Source organism: Phacochoerus africanus, chromosome 12 (genome assembly GCF_016906955.1).
Source record: "Phacochoerus africanus isolate WHEZ1 chromosome 12, ROS_Pafr_v1, whole genome shotgun sequence".
In the NCBI taxonomy this organism is placed as follows: domain Eukaryota; kingdom Metazoa; phylum Chordata; class Mammalia; order Artiodactyla; family Suidae; genus Phacochoerus; species Phacochoerus africanus.
In genome coordinates, this window is record NC_062555.1 from 70,284,116 (window position 1) to 70,300,937 (window position 16,822).

The 16,822-nt window shown below is 46.6% G+C and overlaps 1 protein-coding gene across 2 annotated transcripts in view; it reads left to right on the forward strand.

Annotated features, from left to right (window-relative positions):
• The first annotated feature begins 5,994 nt into the window (after positions 1–5,994).
• The window catches only part of IL15RA (interleukin 15 receptor subunit alpha), a 32,759-nt gene continuing 21,931 nt past the window's right edge, over positions 5,995–16,822 (forward strand). Inside the window, exon 1 of one of the 2 annotated variants that reach the window (XM_047755006.1) lies at positions 5,995–6,271. In XM_047755006.1, coding sequence (XP_047610962.1) covers positions 6,169–6,271 — 103 coding nt within the window. In that variant the 5' untranslated portion in view covers positions 5,995–6,168. Of the gene's footprint in view, positions 6,272–6,314; positions 6,922–16,822 lie in introns of those variants that run through there. The other variant, XM_047755005.1, reaches the window with a different exon arrangement.

Sequence of the window (16,822 nt, forward strand, 5' to 3'; positions counted from 1 at the left end):
TGGCCGGGAGCTGTGGTGTAGGTCGAAGACGCTGCTCAGACCTGACATTGCTGTGGCTGTGGTGTAGGCCGGTGTCTACAGCTCCAATTAGACCCCTAGCCAGAGAACCTCCATATGCCACGGGTGTGGCCCTAGAAAAGGCAAAAAAACAAAAAACAAAAAACCCACAAGCAAATGTAAACATAGCCTTATTTTTTCCTTCCTCACCTAAGAGGCAGCATATACTATGCACAGCTTTGCCTGCGGTTTGGCTATTTGCTGTCTTAATATGGAGATCTTTTACACATTCATAGAAAAAGATTTTTTTTGTAACTGCATTATATTCTCTTGGATGCATGTTAAATTATACAACTGCTTCCTACTGATGGCCACTTGGGTTACTTCCTATCTTCACAACTATTAGGATGCATCCTAACAACTCAGAATCTGTAAGTTCTTACGACCAAAAAAAATTGCAGGAATTCCTGTTGTGGCTCAGCAGAAATGAACCTGACTAGTATCCATGAGGATGAGGGTTTGATCTCTGGCCTCGCTCAGTGGGTTAAGGATCTGGCATTGCCATGAGCTGGGGTGTATGGGAACTTCCATATGCCATGGGTGTGGCCCTTAAAAAAAAAAAACCACAATAATCACTATTTTCTTTTCCTTTTCTTTTTTTGGGCCGCATCTGTGGCATATGGAAGTTCCCAGGCTAGGGGTCAAATTGGAACTGCAGCTGCCAGCCTGCACCACAGCCACAGCAACGGGGGATCCGAGTTGCATTTGCAACCTACACCACAGCTCATGGCAATGCCAGATCCTTGACCCACTGAATGAGGCCAGGATGGAGCCCACATCCTCATGGATACTAGTTGGGCTGGTAACCCACTGAGCCACAACGGGAACTCCCATAGTCACACTTTTCAAAGCAGGAGATACCACACAAGGACCTATATTTTCAATATTTCTTCACAAATTAAAAGTCCAGGGGCACTGGACACAGGCCACCCCCTTAGTCATCAAGAGCTCCCACCTCTTCCTCTCTGCCCACTAACCCCGCCATCTGGCCCTTAGGCACTTCTGGCTTTGAGATTCCCAGATCAGTCTTGGGTTTGCATTGCTAAAACCCTAAGCTTCTGCCCCTTTCTTCCTTGGTTTCATCCTGAGTCACTTAGGGACAAAGCAGGAGGCTCATGAGAGCCCTTCCAAGCCTCTCTCACCAGGAACTGAGAGAAGGGTGGTGGAGGCAGGCTGGGGGCAGAAGAGGGAACAGATGTATATTGAGAAAATGAAAGAAGCGTCCCCAGGGTGACAGGCCAAGCTGGGCTCCTGCTGAACAGAGGTCAGTGGGGGATGGTCATGCTGTAACTGAAAGTGGCACTAAAGCTGATTCATCTTGGGGCGGTTTGCTTTTCAAGCCCATCCTCGGAGTTGGCTGTCGCCTTGCATGCGAGGTGACAGCAGAAGTGGGAACCTGGGTCCCAGCTGTGGGCCCTCCACCCAGGGTGGAGTTTCCAACCTCGCCATCTGTTCCTGCAGCCCCTCCATCCATCTTCCTGGTGGTTTGGTGCAATGAGGGAAAGAAACTTGAGACAAACAACTTCACTTCCTGGGCCGCTGCCTGAATGACACCCCTTCTCCCGCCGCCGCCACCGCCTCTGGACATTTAGATGAGGGCCTGAACTGAGGGTGCTGCCACAAGTATGAGCTTTGCCTTTGCTTTGCCTGGGGAACCTTTTAAAATAAGCTCTTGCACTCAAGGCTGTCATAAGCTAGTGACCTCCGCCTGACCACCCCATGAGGAACGGCTGCCCGCTGCCCTGCTGTCCCTCTCCTGCTCGCGGCCACCTGGGACGGAGGGCTGTCCTTCCCCGGGCTCGTGGCGCCCGCTGGCTTCTGCGATCTGTAAGTAGTAATACACCTGCGACTCCACTTCCTTGATGGGAGTATATGGAAACCTGGCCTTCGATCAAAACGACCCCATGCCCCCCCCACCCCCCCCCAACCCCGCCAAGAGTAGGAGCCAGGATGCGGAACGAGCCACCTGCCCACCCACCCAGGGCCGGTGCACCTCACTCCACAGGTCATAATCTGCATACTCTCTCTCTCTTTTTTTTTTTTGCTTTTTGCCTTTTTAGGGCTGCACTCATGGCACATGGAGAGTCCCAAGCTAGGGGTCGAATCAGAGCTGTAGCTGCCGGCCTACACCACAGCCACAGCAACGCCAGATCCAAGCTGCATCTGCAACCTGCACCACAGCTCGAGGCAATGCTGGATACTTTACCCACTGAGTGAGGCCAGGGACTGAACCCGCATCCTCGTGGATACTAGTTGGGTTCATAACCCCCTGAGCCACAACAGGAGCGCCCATAATCTGCATGTTCTTAATCCATGATGCCAGCTCGGCTTCTCACCACATCTGGCACCTTGCCTTGGCAGATGGCTGGGTTAGCATCACAGATAATATTCCTCCCAATTCTTCCTCCACCCTTAACTTCGACTTAACATTTTTAGCTGACAACGCTCTACATTGATCCTAGGCAGTTTACAAAGGACAATATATTAAATATCACAAAATGTGTCTCATACATGTAACACGTATGGGGCATTTGTTACAGGCCGGACACTGCTCAAAATGCTTTCAGGAACTCTTTTAATTTTCACAACCACCCTAAGGCGTGGGCCCTATTATTCCCATATATGCAGAACTGGAGCGAACGTGGCTTCAAAGTCAATTAAAACATCAAAGTTTGGAACAAAGTTTGTTCCAAATCAAACACAAACAGACATGTAGAACCAGAAAACAGAACAGCGGTTCCCAGAGCAGAAGGGATGGGGGAGGGTCAAATGCATCAAGGCATCAACTATTTGGTAACGAATAGGAACTAAATTTGTAGTGGGGAGCATGCTGTCGGGTAGACAGCAGTAGAAATGTGAAGTTTTATAAATGAAACTTACGCCATGCTCTAAATCGTGTTACTGCAATACAAATAAAAAGCAAATGTTCCAAACAGTATGAGGTACCCCAGAAAACTAAATACGGAACTACCCATATGACCCAGCAATCCCACTCCTGGGCATATATCCGGATAAAACTTTCCTCGAAAAAGATACATGCACCCATACGTTCATTGCAGCACTATTCGCAATAGCCAAGACATGGAAACAACCTAAATGCCCATCGACAGATGAATGGATTAAGAAGATGTGGTATATATATATACAATGGAAAGGGCAAATCCATGGGGAAGGAAAGGAGATTAGAAGTTACCAGGGACTAAGAAGAGGGGAAGTTGAGGGTGACTCCCAACAGATGCTGGGTTTCTTTCAGGGGCGATGGCAGTATTCTGGACTTCGACGGTGGTGGTGGCTGTACAATACTGTCAATGAAAACCACTGCAGTACACACGCTAAAGTGCTGAATTGGAGTTCCTGCTGTGGCTTAGCAATCACGAATCCTACTCGGATGCCGCGCAGGTTGCAGACAAGGCTCGGATCTGGGGTGGCTGTGGCTGGGGCCTAGGCTGGAGGCTGTCCCACTGATTCGACCCCTAGGTGGGGAGCTTCCATATGCTGCAGGTGCGGCCCTCAAAAGATAGATAAATGACAAAGTTCCCGTCGTGGTGTGGTGGTTAACGAATCTGACTAGGAACCATGAGGTTGTGGGTTCGGTCCCCAGCCTTGCTCCGTGGGTTAAGGATCCGGCGTTGCCGTGAGCTGTGGTGTAGGTCGCAGACAAGGCTTGGATCCCACGTTGCTGTGGCTGTGGTGTAGGCCGGTGGCTACAGCTCTGATTGGCCCCTTAGCCTGGTAACCTCCATGTGCCGCGGGAGCGGCCCTAGAAAAGGCAAAAAGACAAAAAAAAAAAAAGATAGATAGATAAATGAATGAATAAATAAAGGTGAATGTGCTGTTATATGAATTATATCTTACTTTAAAAAGTTAAGATCCCATAGCAAGGAGGAGGAAGAGGGGGTGGAGAATAATCCATTAGCTTCGATCCTCAGCCTCCCCTTCTCGGTGGCCCTGAGGGTCCCTAGGGTCCCCTGTCCACCCCCCACCAGAGCACAGCCTAAGGCTGAAGACCCCACATGGGCCCTCTGATTTGGAGCCTTCGAGAGAACCCGACCCGAGTCACCCCTGAGGCATGGACACTGTACCCTGGGAATCCAGCTGTTCTGCAGCCAGGCCATTCGGCCTGAGAAAACGGGTCTTGGAAATTTCTTGTTCTCAGAAATAAAGAGGCCGTATTGTCACAGGTGGAAGTGTGTCACCCTAAAAACGTATATGGAAGCCCTAATCCTGCGCAACTCAGAAAGTGACCTTAGGTTCATCAAGGGAAAACGAGGTCTGAACAGGGTATGACTGGTGTCCATATAAAAAGGAGACGTTTGCACACAGACAGGCTCAGAGGGCAGCCCAGGGAGAAGCCGGCCACGTGACTGCAGTGATGCACCTGCAAGCCCAGAGACACTAGGAATTGCTGGCAAACACCGGAAGATGGAAGAGGCAAGGATCTTCCCCAAGGGCCTTGGGAGAGAGCAGTGTGACACCCCGATCCCGGACTCCTGGCCTCCAGAACAGCGAGAGAATCAACTCCTCTGCCGAAAGCCGCCTAATTCTTGGTCCTCTGTAATGGCAGCTCTAGGAAACTCACAGCCATTACGAAAGCACAGGGTTGTCTGAGACCCACGTGTTTTCAAAAAGAAACCATCAGCACTGCCCGGAAAAAAGGAACAAACCACGGACACACAGCAAGCAACTGGACTGGATGGCAAGAGAGTGAGACAGTGTAAAAAGCTGTGACCTCCAGAGGTCACACACTGCACCATCCCATCTAAATAACACCCAGATGGCAGGTGCACAGAGATGGAGAAAGAGGCGTGGTGGCCAGGGCTTAGGGAGACGGTGAGAGCTGACGGTGGGTGTGGCTCTAAAAGACTAGTAGCTGGAGGGATCCTGGGGACAGAAATGTCCCCCATCTTGACAGTGGGGGTCACAGACATCTCCATGGTGACGGAAGTGCCCAGAACTAAACAGACACAGTGCAATGAATGCATGGAAAACGGACAGAATCTGAGTGACGCCTGGGTTGCATCAGTGACATTTCCTGGTTGTGCTACTGTCCTTCCAGTTAGGCAGGATGTTACTTGTGGCCCAGAGACGCCCTGTCTTGCCTAATTTCACCCCTAGAGCTGGGGATTTCTAATCGTGCCCCTGGAGTTTTCTCACTACACACCCGGTTCTCAACCACCTCAGCCTTAATTGGAGACCCCCAAGAAAGAAAAAGAGCCACCTGCCAACCAGTAGGATGGCAGGCAGACCGGGCAGACTCCTCTAAGGCAAGAAAGACACTAAGGCACGGAGGTGAAATTTGTCGGGTCCTCCCTACCGCTCCCCCTTCAAATATTTTAAATTTTCTTGGAGAAGAAAGATGCAGTGAGTGAGGAAAGTGGCAGTGCCGGGAGCCGGTGAAGGTTGAGGCAGGAGGCCAGGTCTGCGCTCTGGGCAGGTGACCAGACCAGCCGCGCCGCGGGGACACCCCCGCTGTCACTCACAGTCACCAGCCTGGAAAGGCAGAGCTCAGGGCCTCTTGCCCGCCAGCCCTTAGTCCAGGACAGTCGAAATCAGAGCCACAGGAGGGGACGAGGTAGGGGTGGGGGGGGACGAGGTAGGAGTGGGGGGGGGCGCGGGGGGGTGACCGCGTGGAGCCGAAGGCAGCGAAGCTCAGCAGCCCTTTACGGAACGAGTTTGCTCCCCCGGAGCTTCGCCCACTCCCTCCGCGCGGGGACACGGGACGAAAAGGGCTGCTGCGGTCACCAGCGGCGAGGAGGGCAAAGCTCGGGGAGGACCCGGGCCTCCGCAGGGCACAGACCGGGACCACGCCCCGCGCGCCGGCGACGCAGCGGGGACCCAGGCGGCGGCGCGGGGGTCAAGGCGCCGCCGGGGCTTTTTCCAGGGGAGGGGGTGGGGATGCTGAGTCACGGATCTGTCACTGCTTCTCACCTCTCTCCAGCTGTCGGGGGCTAAAGCAAAAGCGAAAGCAAATGCGGCTCGCGGGACGGCGGGTCCCAGAGTTGCGCCCGCCGCCTCCTCCGGGGAGTCGGCATCTGCGCGCGCTGGCGGCGGGACGTCCCGGCCCGGGCGAGCCCGGGAGGCGGCCGGCGGGGGCGCAGCCAAGGTCGGGCCATGGCCGGGCCGCTCCGGGGCTGCGGGGCCGGCGCGCTCCCCGTGCCGCTGCTGCTGCTGCTGCTGCTGCTGCTGCAGCTGCCCCGGTCGCCGGCGACACCAGGTGGGGAGTGCGCGGCTGGCGGGGGGCGCGCAGGGGGCGGCCCCGAGGACACGGGGCTGCGCCCGCGCGCCGGGGACACGTGGAGGGACGCGGGGACCGTCGGCCCGGGGTCCCGCGCCCCGACTCGTCTGGTCAAGCAAAGCAAGGAGCGAGTGGCCAGGATTTCTTTCATTCTACGTTTTCCCCAGTTTCGGAGGCAAAGGGAAGAAACCAGGATTGCAATACGGGCTGGGAGTTGGGAGTTTTACAGCAATTCCGAGAAACGCTTGAACCCCGAGACGAAAGCCGTGCGCGCGTTAAACTGTTTCCACGGGGTCCGAGGAAAATGGTCAGTCTCTACCCTCAGACCCAAGCGAGTTTTACGGGTGGGTGGTGGCACGGGGTGCTCACCGCCTGCTCCCCGGGGAGAGCAAACGGGTCGGGCAGGTTGCATACCTGGCGGACCTGACAACAACCCCCACGTCTTCAGCCTTCGGAAACCGTGAGGGCGCGCGGGGCGTGGGGACGGAGAATGAGGCTGGCGACGGCTGGGTGTGTTTGGGAAGAACATGAGGTCGCATGGATATCATTTCAACCGCAAGACTTGAATGTCTGCCCCTACGTCGTAGGTTTTCCTCCCGGAGCCAGACAAGAGGGAGGAGAGAGAAGAGGTGGGTATGGCTTTATCCGCATTGGCGCGCCTTCATCGTTTTGCAGTTGGGGAGTTTTCAGAGGGTCTGAAGAAAGCTACGAACCCTCTCCCCAGAAAAAAATCATGAATGCACGTACTTGGAAAAGTTGCATATAATTTTGGGGCTAGGGATCCCAGAGACCATCTGTGACTCTCTGAGGGATACGTGATCCCATGATCTGTGTGTGTGTGTGTGTGTGCGCGTGTGTGTTTAAGGCAAGACTCCTAACAACGTACACCCATCCGGCCAGTCTGCTCATTACTCCATCAGAGCCATCCATCCACAGCTGTGACTGGCTGGCCTGCTGTGAACCCCATAGCACTACAGGCTTTCCGTGAAGTTTTATTTTCCTGAGGTTATATCTGAATCCCACCCCACCCCAGCGCTGCCCGCCCGCCCAAGGCAGGCTCCACCTCTTATCTGAGAATCTGAGTTACCATTGTGAGCTGGTCACTTCTTTCCTGCTGGCTAGCCAGTGTCACACATGACCCCAGGGGAGAAGGCCAGCCAGCCAGAGCCCTGGGGCAAGCTCCTGAACAATGTGAAAGTGAAATGCAGCTTTAGCCGGAACCTGGCAAAAGATGAGCCCTCTGCTTCAAGGTGCAGGACGCCTTCTAAAACTCATCAACCACAGCTCGGCTCTTTGACCTCACGAAGGCATTGCTGCCATGCTTTAGTTCCTCATGTTAGTTTTTCTTCAACGGCTCCACTGCGGTGTGATTGACAGATAGTAAACCGTACACATTTAAATTGCACGACTTGATAAGTTTAGAGGAAAATGGGTACAGTCACCAAACCATCGTCAAGATCAAGAGAGTAAACATGCGTTCGCCACCAAAAGCTTCCCTATGTGCAGCCTTATCCTGACCTCCCACCCAGCCCTGTCTCCCAGGCAGCCACCATCTGCTTTCTGTCACTGTTGATTTGTTGCGTCCCCTAGAATTTTATATAAACAGAATCATGCAGTGTGCACTCTTCCTTGTCTGGCTCCTTTCACTCATAATTATTTGGAGACGTCTCTGGCCTTGTAACTTGCATCAGCAGTCCATTCTTCTCTGTCGTTCCGCTGCATGGATACCGCAGTTTTTTCATCCATTCACTTAAAGGACATTTCTTTGGGTTGACGCTTCCAATGACGGCTTCCTGAACATTCGCAGAGAGGTTTTCATGTGGACATAGATCTTTGTTTCTCTTGCACGGAGAAAATGGATAGAGATGGAATGGCTGGGTCACATGACGGGTGTATGTTCAATTTTTAAAGAAAGTGTCCACACTTCTTCCGAAGTAACGGTATTGTCTGGCATTCCCGCGAGCCCTGTGTGAGTTCCGTCACCACACTGGCAACAGCACTGGGTATGGTCAGTCTTATTTTCTTCAACCTTTTAAAATTTTAATTTTTTTCCAGCTTTGCTGAGATCTGTGTAATTGACATATAACATTGTGCAGGTTTAAGTATACAGGTGATGATTTGATGGTTGCACATACCCTGAAACGATTATCACCGTAAGATTATTAGCCCATTCACCGTCTCACAGTTACCAAAAACAGTGTGTGTGTGTGTGTGTGTGTGTGTGTGGTTGGTCTGTCTTTTTAATTGCTTCCATTCTAATAGATGTGTAGTGACCTCTCATAGTTTTACTTGGCATTTTCCGAGTAACTAAGGATGTTGAGCATCTCTTCTGGTGCTTATTTGCCATCAATATATCTTCTATGGGGAGTTCCCGTGGTGGCGCAGCAGAAATGAATCCGACTAGTATCCATGAGGATGCGGGTTCAATCCCTGGCCTCGCTCAGTGCGTTGAGGACCTGGTGTTGCCAGATGCAGATGCAGCTCAGATCTAGCATTGCCGTGGCTATGGTGTAGGCGGGCAGCTGCAGCTTTTATTTGACCCCTAGGCTGGGAGGTTCCATATGCCCATTTGCCGTGGGTGCAGCCCTAAAAAGCAAAAAAAAAAAAAAAAAATTATTTGGTAAAATGTCTGCTTAACCATTGTGCCCTTTAAAAAATTGAGTTGTTGAATTATTATTGAATTTTGAGAGTTGTGTATACATCCTAGATAAAAGTCTTTTGTCAGATATGTGATTTGCAAATATTTTCTCAGAGTATGTAGCTTGTCTTTTCATTCTCATAAGTGTCTGATAAAGAGCATAAAATTTTAGTTTTGATGATGTTCAGCTTATTACTTTGCTCTTTTGTGTATTGTGCTTTCAGTGTCATATTTAAGAAATCTTTACTTAAACTCGTAAAGGTTTTCTTCTATGTTTACTTCTAGAAGGTGTGTTGCTTAGGTTTTATGTTGAGGTCTGTGATTCATTCTGAGTTAACTTTTCATATAATGGGAAGTATGGGCTGAAGGTCTTGTACTGATTTGCTTTTGGATTTTATTGCCCGTGGCTAACCACCTGTTCTAGCACAATTGGTTGGAAATATGATCTGTGTTGTAGACAAAATGTCAGTACATGAAAATCAATTATATTTCTATTCATGAGCACTGAGCAATTGGAAATTGAAAAAATTTTTAAAAGCAGTATCATTTTCAATAGCATCAAAAACTATGAGATACTTAGGGGTGAGTCTGGCAAAAGATGAGAAAGATCTATACACTGAAAACCACAAACCACTGCTGAGAGAAATTTAAGACAGTCTAAATAAATGGATATATATCGTGTTTATGGACTGGACAAAGCAATATTGTCAAGGTGTCAGTTCTCCCATAAAGCTACCATGTGATCCTGCAAGCCCACTCCTGGGCATACATCCAGAGAAAAACAATAATTTGAAAAGATACGTGCACTCCGGTGTTCCTAGCAGCATCATTTACAATAGCCAAGACATGGAAGCAATCTAAGCGTCCGTCAATAGATGAATGAATAAAAAAGATGTGGTACATGTATACAATGGAATACTACTCAGCCATAGAAAAGAACAAAATAATGCCATTTGCAGCCACAGGGATGGACATAGAGATTCTCATACTAAGTGAAATAAGCCATAGAAAGACACATATCATATGATATCGCTTATATGTGGAATCTGAAAAAAAGGATACAAATAAACTTGTTTAGAAAACAAATAGGGAGTTCCCTCCTAGCTCAGGGGGTTAAAGACCTGGCATTGTCACTGGTGGCTCTGGCTACAGCTGTGGTGTGGGTTTGATCCCTGGCCTGAGAACTTCTGCATGCCACGGGTGTGCCAAAAATAAATTAATTAATTAATGCAAATAGACTCACAGACATAGAAAATAAACTTATGGTGACCAAATTTATGGAGGCGAGGAGAGGGATAAATTAGGAGTTTGGGATTAACGTATACACACTACCGTATATAAAACAGATAACCAGCAAGGACCTCCTGTACAGCTCAGGGAACGAACCATACTCAATATCCTATCATAACCTATAATGGCAGAGAATGAAAAAAGAATATATATGCAAATACACATAACTGAATCACTTTGCCGTACACCTGAAACGAACACCACATTTTAAATCAACTGGATTTCAATAAAAACTTTTTCAAATTAGAAAAAAATGCCAATAGGCTTTCTTACAGAAATTGACAGATGGGCTCCAAAATGCACATGGAGATGAAAACGCCCTGGTAGAGCCAAGACAACTTTGAAAAGGAACTGAGCTGGAGGATGAGGGCCTCTGACTTTGACACGTATAAAATTACAGCCATCAGCGTGGCGGTCCTAGTGTAAAGACGAACAGAGAGCTGACAGAGCAGAGGGCGCCTGGTGTTTCTCGGGGCGCTTGGAGGGAAAGTGGACAGAGACTTCTGGACCTGCCAGCTGGGAGGATGGTCCTGGTCAGGAGTTACAGACGGCAGCACCTTCCTTATGACTAGCTGCGTCAGTAATACAGTCTCGGGTCTGTTCCTCCTGGCTTCCAGCTCTCCCAGGCACAGCAAGGTGTCATTCGTCCTTATTCTAAAGGCCTGCCTCGGAGGGGAACCCTACCATCTTGGAGAGGAAGTCATTTGCTTCTTAAAGATCCTCAGACCCTGAAAGGCTGCAGGTGTTCTGTCCAAAGCAGCAGAGAAGGTGATGATTTGTTTGAAGATACAGGTCCCTGCTCACCAGCTGGGTTTTGTGGAGCAGGGCGCTAGAGTACTTGGGGGTGGTTGTAAAACCTGTGTCTTTAACTGTTTTTTTTTTTTAAACCGTTTTCCAGAATTCTGGGGAGTTTTGCCAAAATCTTTCTTTTTCAAGTCATTTTTATCTAGTTATTGCTTTGTGCTGCTGCTGATAGTGAAAAAGTGATAGAAAGTTAAATGTACAGACTTGGGATTGCTGAAATCAACTCAAATGTCCAACCGTGGAGGAATGCATAAATAAAATTGGCAGCTTTCAATTATATGATTCAGTTTTTACTAGAAGATCTAGAAGTAGTTGTCAATGAGTAGAGATATTATATGTCATGTGTGTGTTTGTGTGTAGTTCTCTGCCTAATATTTAAATTTTTTCTGTTATGATTTGAATTGCTTTTGTAATAAAAGTAAATAAATAAAACTACACAGGGGAGTTCCCGTCGTGGCGCAGTGGTTAACGAATCCGACTAGGAACCATGAGGTTGCAGGTTCGGTCCCTGCCCTTGCTCAGTGGGTTAACGATCCGGCGTTGCCGTGAGCTGTGGTGTGGGTTGCAGACGCGGCTCGGATCCCGCGTTGCTGTGGCTCTGGCGTAGGCCGGTGGCTACAGCTCCGATTCAACCCCTAGCCTGGGAACCTCCATATGCCGCAGAAGCGGCCCAAAGAAATAGCAATAAATAAATAAATAAATAAATAAAACTACACAGGAAACAATGCAGAAAAGATATAGAATTTTGGAGCTTTTTTTCAAATTCACTTTTTAGTTAATTATGGCTGATCTTGTTTCACAATGTTTTTGTGGCTTTATAAATTTTGCAAATTGTTCCAATGGGGCTCACGGCATGTAACATTTTCCCCTTCTATACATACAGTTTATAAATCCTTTAAAAATCTGTTTAAGCAATTCCTTATTGCTGGTGCTGTTTTGTAGGCATTAGTTACCTCCCAGTGGTTGGATATGTAGATTGTTTCAAGATGTCTGACGTTCTAGGAGTTCCCGCTGTGGCTCAGCAGCAACAAACCCAGTGAGTGTCCATGAGGATTCGGATTTGATCCCTGGCCGCGCTCAGTGGGTTAAGGATCTGGCATTGCCACGAGCTGTGGTGTAGGTCGCAGACGCCGCTCGGATCTGGCGTTGCTGTGGCTGTGGTGGAGGCTGGTGGCTGCAACTGCAATTAGACCCCTAGCCTGGGAACGTCCATACGCCGCGGGTATGGTCCTAAAAGGACAAAAAGACAAAAAATAAGTAAATAAAATAAAAATGGCAGAAATGTTTGAGGATATTCTTTTTCAATCAAATCATCACTTCCACTAGATTGTATTGGCTAAATCACTCTATTCAAATTTATTTTACCAATGAGTATGGAACTGGGTAAAGAAATGTAGGAGCTCCCGCTGTGGCACAATGGGATCCAGAAGCTCTGGGATGTGGGTTCCATCCCTGGCCCCTGCACAGTGGATTAAAGATCCGGCGTTGCCATAGCTGCAGCTTGGGTCGCAACTGTGGCTAGGATCTGATCCCTGGCCCAGGAATTCCATATGCCTCAGGGTGGCCAAAAAAAAAGTATAAAGCCCCTAGTATAAACTCTTGGAGTCATATCCATGTTGCCCATTATACATGATTGGTGTTATGTGAGTGTTTTTTTCTACTTGGAAAGACTCCATTTCCTTCTTCCTGGTGGGAAGCACATTAAGGGCTCTGGCTGGCAGAGAAGACCCTGTTGGAGCTGCAGGGCGGAAAGCTACTCTTGGAAAGACGGTGTAGAGTATTCTGCAGTCAAGAGGAGGCAGGAAGCTAAGTTGGAGGCTTTTGCAGTTGTTCCAGTAAATGGTGATGAAATCCTGAACCAAGGCAGTGTCGGTGAGGGAGATAGGAGGGGACAGATTTCCTCTTGAGCCCGACAAGAAGAGTGTGTTTCATTTTTTCCCTTTTGTTTGCTCTTTCACCTAGAGCCACTCAAGGCTTCCAAAGCCTTCAAAAGTCATAAAAGAATTTGAACTATGATGACTCCACCTACTTCTATGTGAAAGGTGGGCTGGGAAGCTCAGTTCATGAGCCTCAGAGAGAAAACATAGGCGTGATGAGTTAGGGACAGTGACCTGGTTATGGCTGGTATCTACACCGAGTACCAAAAGGAAACGTGTTGGTGTGATGGGCACTGCAGCTAGAAAGGTAATCAGGGAAAGTGGATTAAAGCAAACACAGAGAGGCCCTTGCGTTTTTGATGCACCAGTGTTGCAATGAGCTGCTTTTTTTTTTTACTTGGAAAAAAATTTAGTTGATATACAATGTTGTGTTAGTTGCTGGTGTATATCATGGTGACTCATATATATGTATCTTTTTCATATTCTTTTTCATTGTAGGTTATTACAAGATATTGACTATAGCACCCCGTGCTGTACAGTAGGCCCTTCTTATTTATCAATTTTATATATAGGAGTTTGTATCTGTTAATCCCAAACTCCTAATTTATTCCTCCCACCTTTTCCCCTTTGGTAACCAAAAGTTTGATTTCTATGTCTGTGAGTCTCTTTCTTACAAATAAGTTAATTTCTATCCTTTTTTAGATCCCACATATAAGGAATATCATAGGATATTTGTCTTTCTCTGAATGACTTACTTAGTATTCTAATCTCTAGGTCCTTCCATGTTGCTGCAAATGGCATTACTTCATTCTTCTTTATGGATGAGTAGTATTCCATTGTATATATGCACCACATCTTTATCTAGCCTTCTGTCAATGGACCTTTAGGTTGCTTCCATGTCTTGGCTACATAATGAGCTTCTTGAGGGCAGAAATTATATCCTGTATTTCTTTGTATCCTACCACATTCAGCATGCTGTAGGTGTTCAGATGGTAGAATAAGAGAAAGAAAATACTGGAATGGATTCTGACTTTCTTTAAAGAATGGGTGGGGCCTGCTAACTGGATAACTTCTGAACTCTGGATACGAAACTAGGCCAGGACTGCTTACTCATATTAGACTGTGCATACGGACTTGATTAAAAAAAAAAAAAAAGTGGAGTTCCCGTTGTGGCGCAGTGGTTAATGAATCCGACTAGGAACCATGAGGTTGCGGGTTCGGTCCCTGCCCTTGCTCAGTGGGTTAAGGATCTGGCATTGCCATGAGCTGTGGTGTAGGTTGCAGATGCGGCTCAGATCCCGTGTTGCTGTGGCTCTGGCATAGGCCGGTGGCTACAGCTCCGATTCGACCCCTAGCCTGGGAACCTCCATATGCCGCTGGAGCGGCCCAAAGAAATAGCAAAAAGACAAAAAAAAAAAAAAAGTGTGATTCATAGGCTCTGGAGAACAGAAAGGGGTGTGGCCCTAACAACTATTTTGGTGACTTCATTTAAATGACTGTTAGGACTTGTTAGGTGTATTTGTTGGCCACTTAAGAGTTTTGAAAATCCCAGAATCTTACATTTTTCTCCCAATTCCATTGCTTCATGCATTCCGCTCTAGAGATTCATAAGCCACTGGCTAACTTCAGGAAACACCCATCACATAGTGGACTTAGTGTGGAGAAAGCACCAGAGAGATCTGTTCCCACCTTCAGGAGGTGACAGTGTTGTAACCAAGTTGAGACTCGCCTACGCTGACTATCTAGGGACCCACGTTCCGAAAGAAGAGAGAGATTATAACTGAAGTAGCAAAAGATGTGGTTAAGGCCTCTAAACTGAAAAGTTCTTGATACACGCAAACGTATTGTCTCCAGTGCACTCGTGAGAGGGTCTGGCTTTGTAAAGTTGGTTACTAGCCATCACGTGGCCGATTGGGTTGGCTGCTGTATATTGATATACCCTTAGGCGTTCACATCCCAAGTATCCATGGATTCATCTACCTTTGAGGACTGATCACAACGGGGAATAGACTTCCTTTTTCAGCAAAATGACAGCATAGATATTCTGAAAAACTCTCCTGCTGGGGAAAAAAAAAAAAAATCTAGACATGCTTAATAATACAGCAAACGTCTTTTAAAACCCATAGCAAATAAAATATGTAATTAATTATTTATGGCAAAAATAATAATCATGTGTTGTGTTTATAATATATGTAGAAATAAAATGTATGACAATAGTACAAAAGTTGGGAGGAGAGAAATGAAAGCGTATTGTTTAAAGTTCATACACTATATACGTGAAGTGGTGCAATTTCACACGAAGCTAAGCTGTGATGCGGTAAATACATATATATACAAATTGCTGTAACAGAAACACAAAGATAAAAAAATGAGAGAGAAAAAATCCCCATAAAACAGAATATCCAAGACCTGTGGTACAATAGAAAGGAGACTAATATATGTGTAATCAGAATTACAGAAACGAAAAAGAATGGGGCAGAAGAAATATTTGAGGAGATATAGTTGGGAATTTCCCCAATTTTATAAAAGGTATTCAGTCACAGATGCAGGAAGCTCAGAAAACACCAAGCATGATAAATGCCATCCCTACAAAACAAAACAAAACTGCCAAAAACTCATTCCTACACAAATCAGATTCAAACTGCTGAAAAGCAAAGATAAAGAGAAAATAATGATACAGAATAAAGATAAATTATACACAGAGGAACAAAGATAAGAATTACATAGACCTCTCATCAGAAACGCTGCAAGACATTAAAAGAATGAAGTGGCATCTTTACAGTGTCAAAACAAAACAAAACAAACAAAAACTGTAAAGCCAGAATTCTAATAACCAGGAAAAGTAACTTTCAAAAATGAAAGCAAAATAAAGATTTTCTCTAACAAACAAAAGATGAAATGATTCACGGCTAGCAGACTTGTGTTACAAGAAACCTCAGAGGAATTTCTTTAGGTAAAAGGAATATAATCCTAAACAGAAACTTTGGATCTACAAAGAGAAAACGCTGAAGATGGTGAAAATGGAGGTAAATAAAATATATTTGTTCCTTTTCATCACTCTAAAAGATACTTAATTGTTTAAAGCAAAAATAGTAGCAAAGTATTGTGGGCTTATAGAATACATGAACGTAAAGTGTATGACAGAAAGAGATAGGGAGAAAGTGTAAGTATGCGTTGGTACGTTTCTCAAATAAATGTGAGCTGCTATAATATTATCTGAAGGTAGCCCATGATAAAATAAAAATGTATGTTTTAAACTTCTTGGAAACCACTAAAGATAACTGAAGGTGGTACATACGATAAGCCAATAGTCATGATAAAATGGAATAATAATAATAATCAATCCAAAAGCAGGCAGAAAAAAGGGAAAATGAACAACGATCTGTTCCCATTGCGGCTCAGTGGGAACAAATTCAACTAGTATCTGTGAGGTTGCAGGTTCGATCCCTGGCCCTCTCAGTGGGTTAAGGATCCAGTGTTGCCATGAGCTGTGATGTAGGTCACAGACACGGCTTGGATCTGGCATTGCTGTGGCTGTGGCCTAGGCTGGCAGCTGAAGCTCCAGTTTGACTCCTAGCCTGGGAACTTCCATATGCCTAGGGGTGGCCAAAAAAAAAAAAAAGAGAGAGAGAGAAGAGAAAGAAAGATTTCAAATCAACAACCTAAGTTTATGCCTCAAGGAACTAGAAAAAGAACAAAATAATTCCAATGCTGGCAGAGGAAAAAAATAGTAAAGATCAGAGCAGAGATAAATGAAATAGAGAATAGTAAAATACAGAAAATCAGTGAAATCAAAAGTTAGTTCTTTGAAAAGATCAACAAAAGGACTAACCTTTAGATAGATGGGCTAATTAAAAACCAGCCAACTCAAATTCTAAAGTCAGAGAAGAAAGTGGACACATTACTGTCAATTTTACAGAA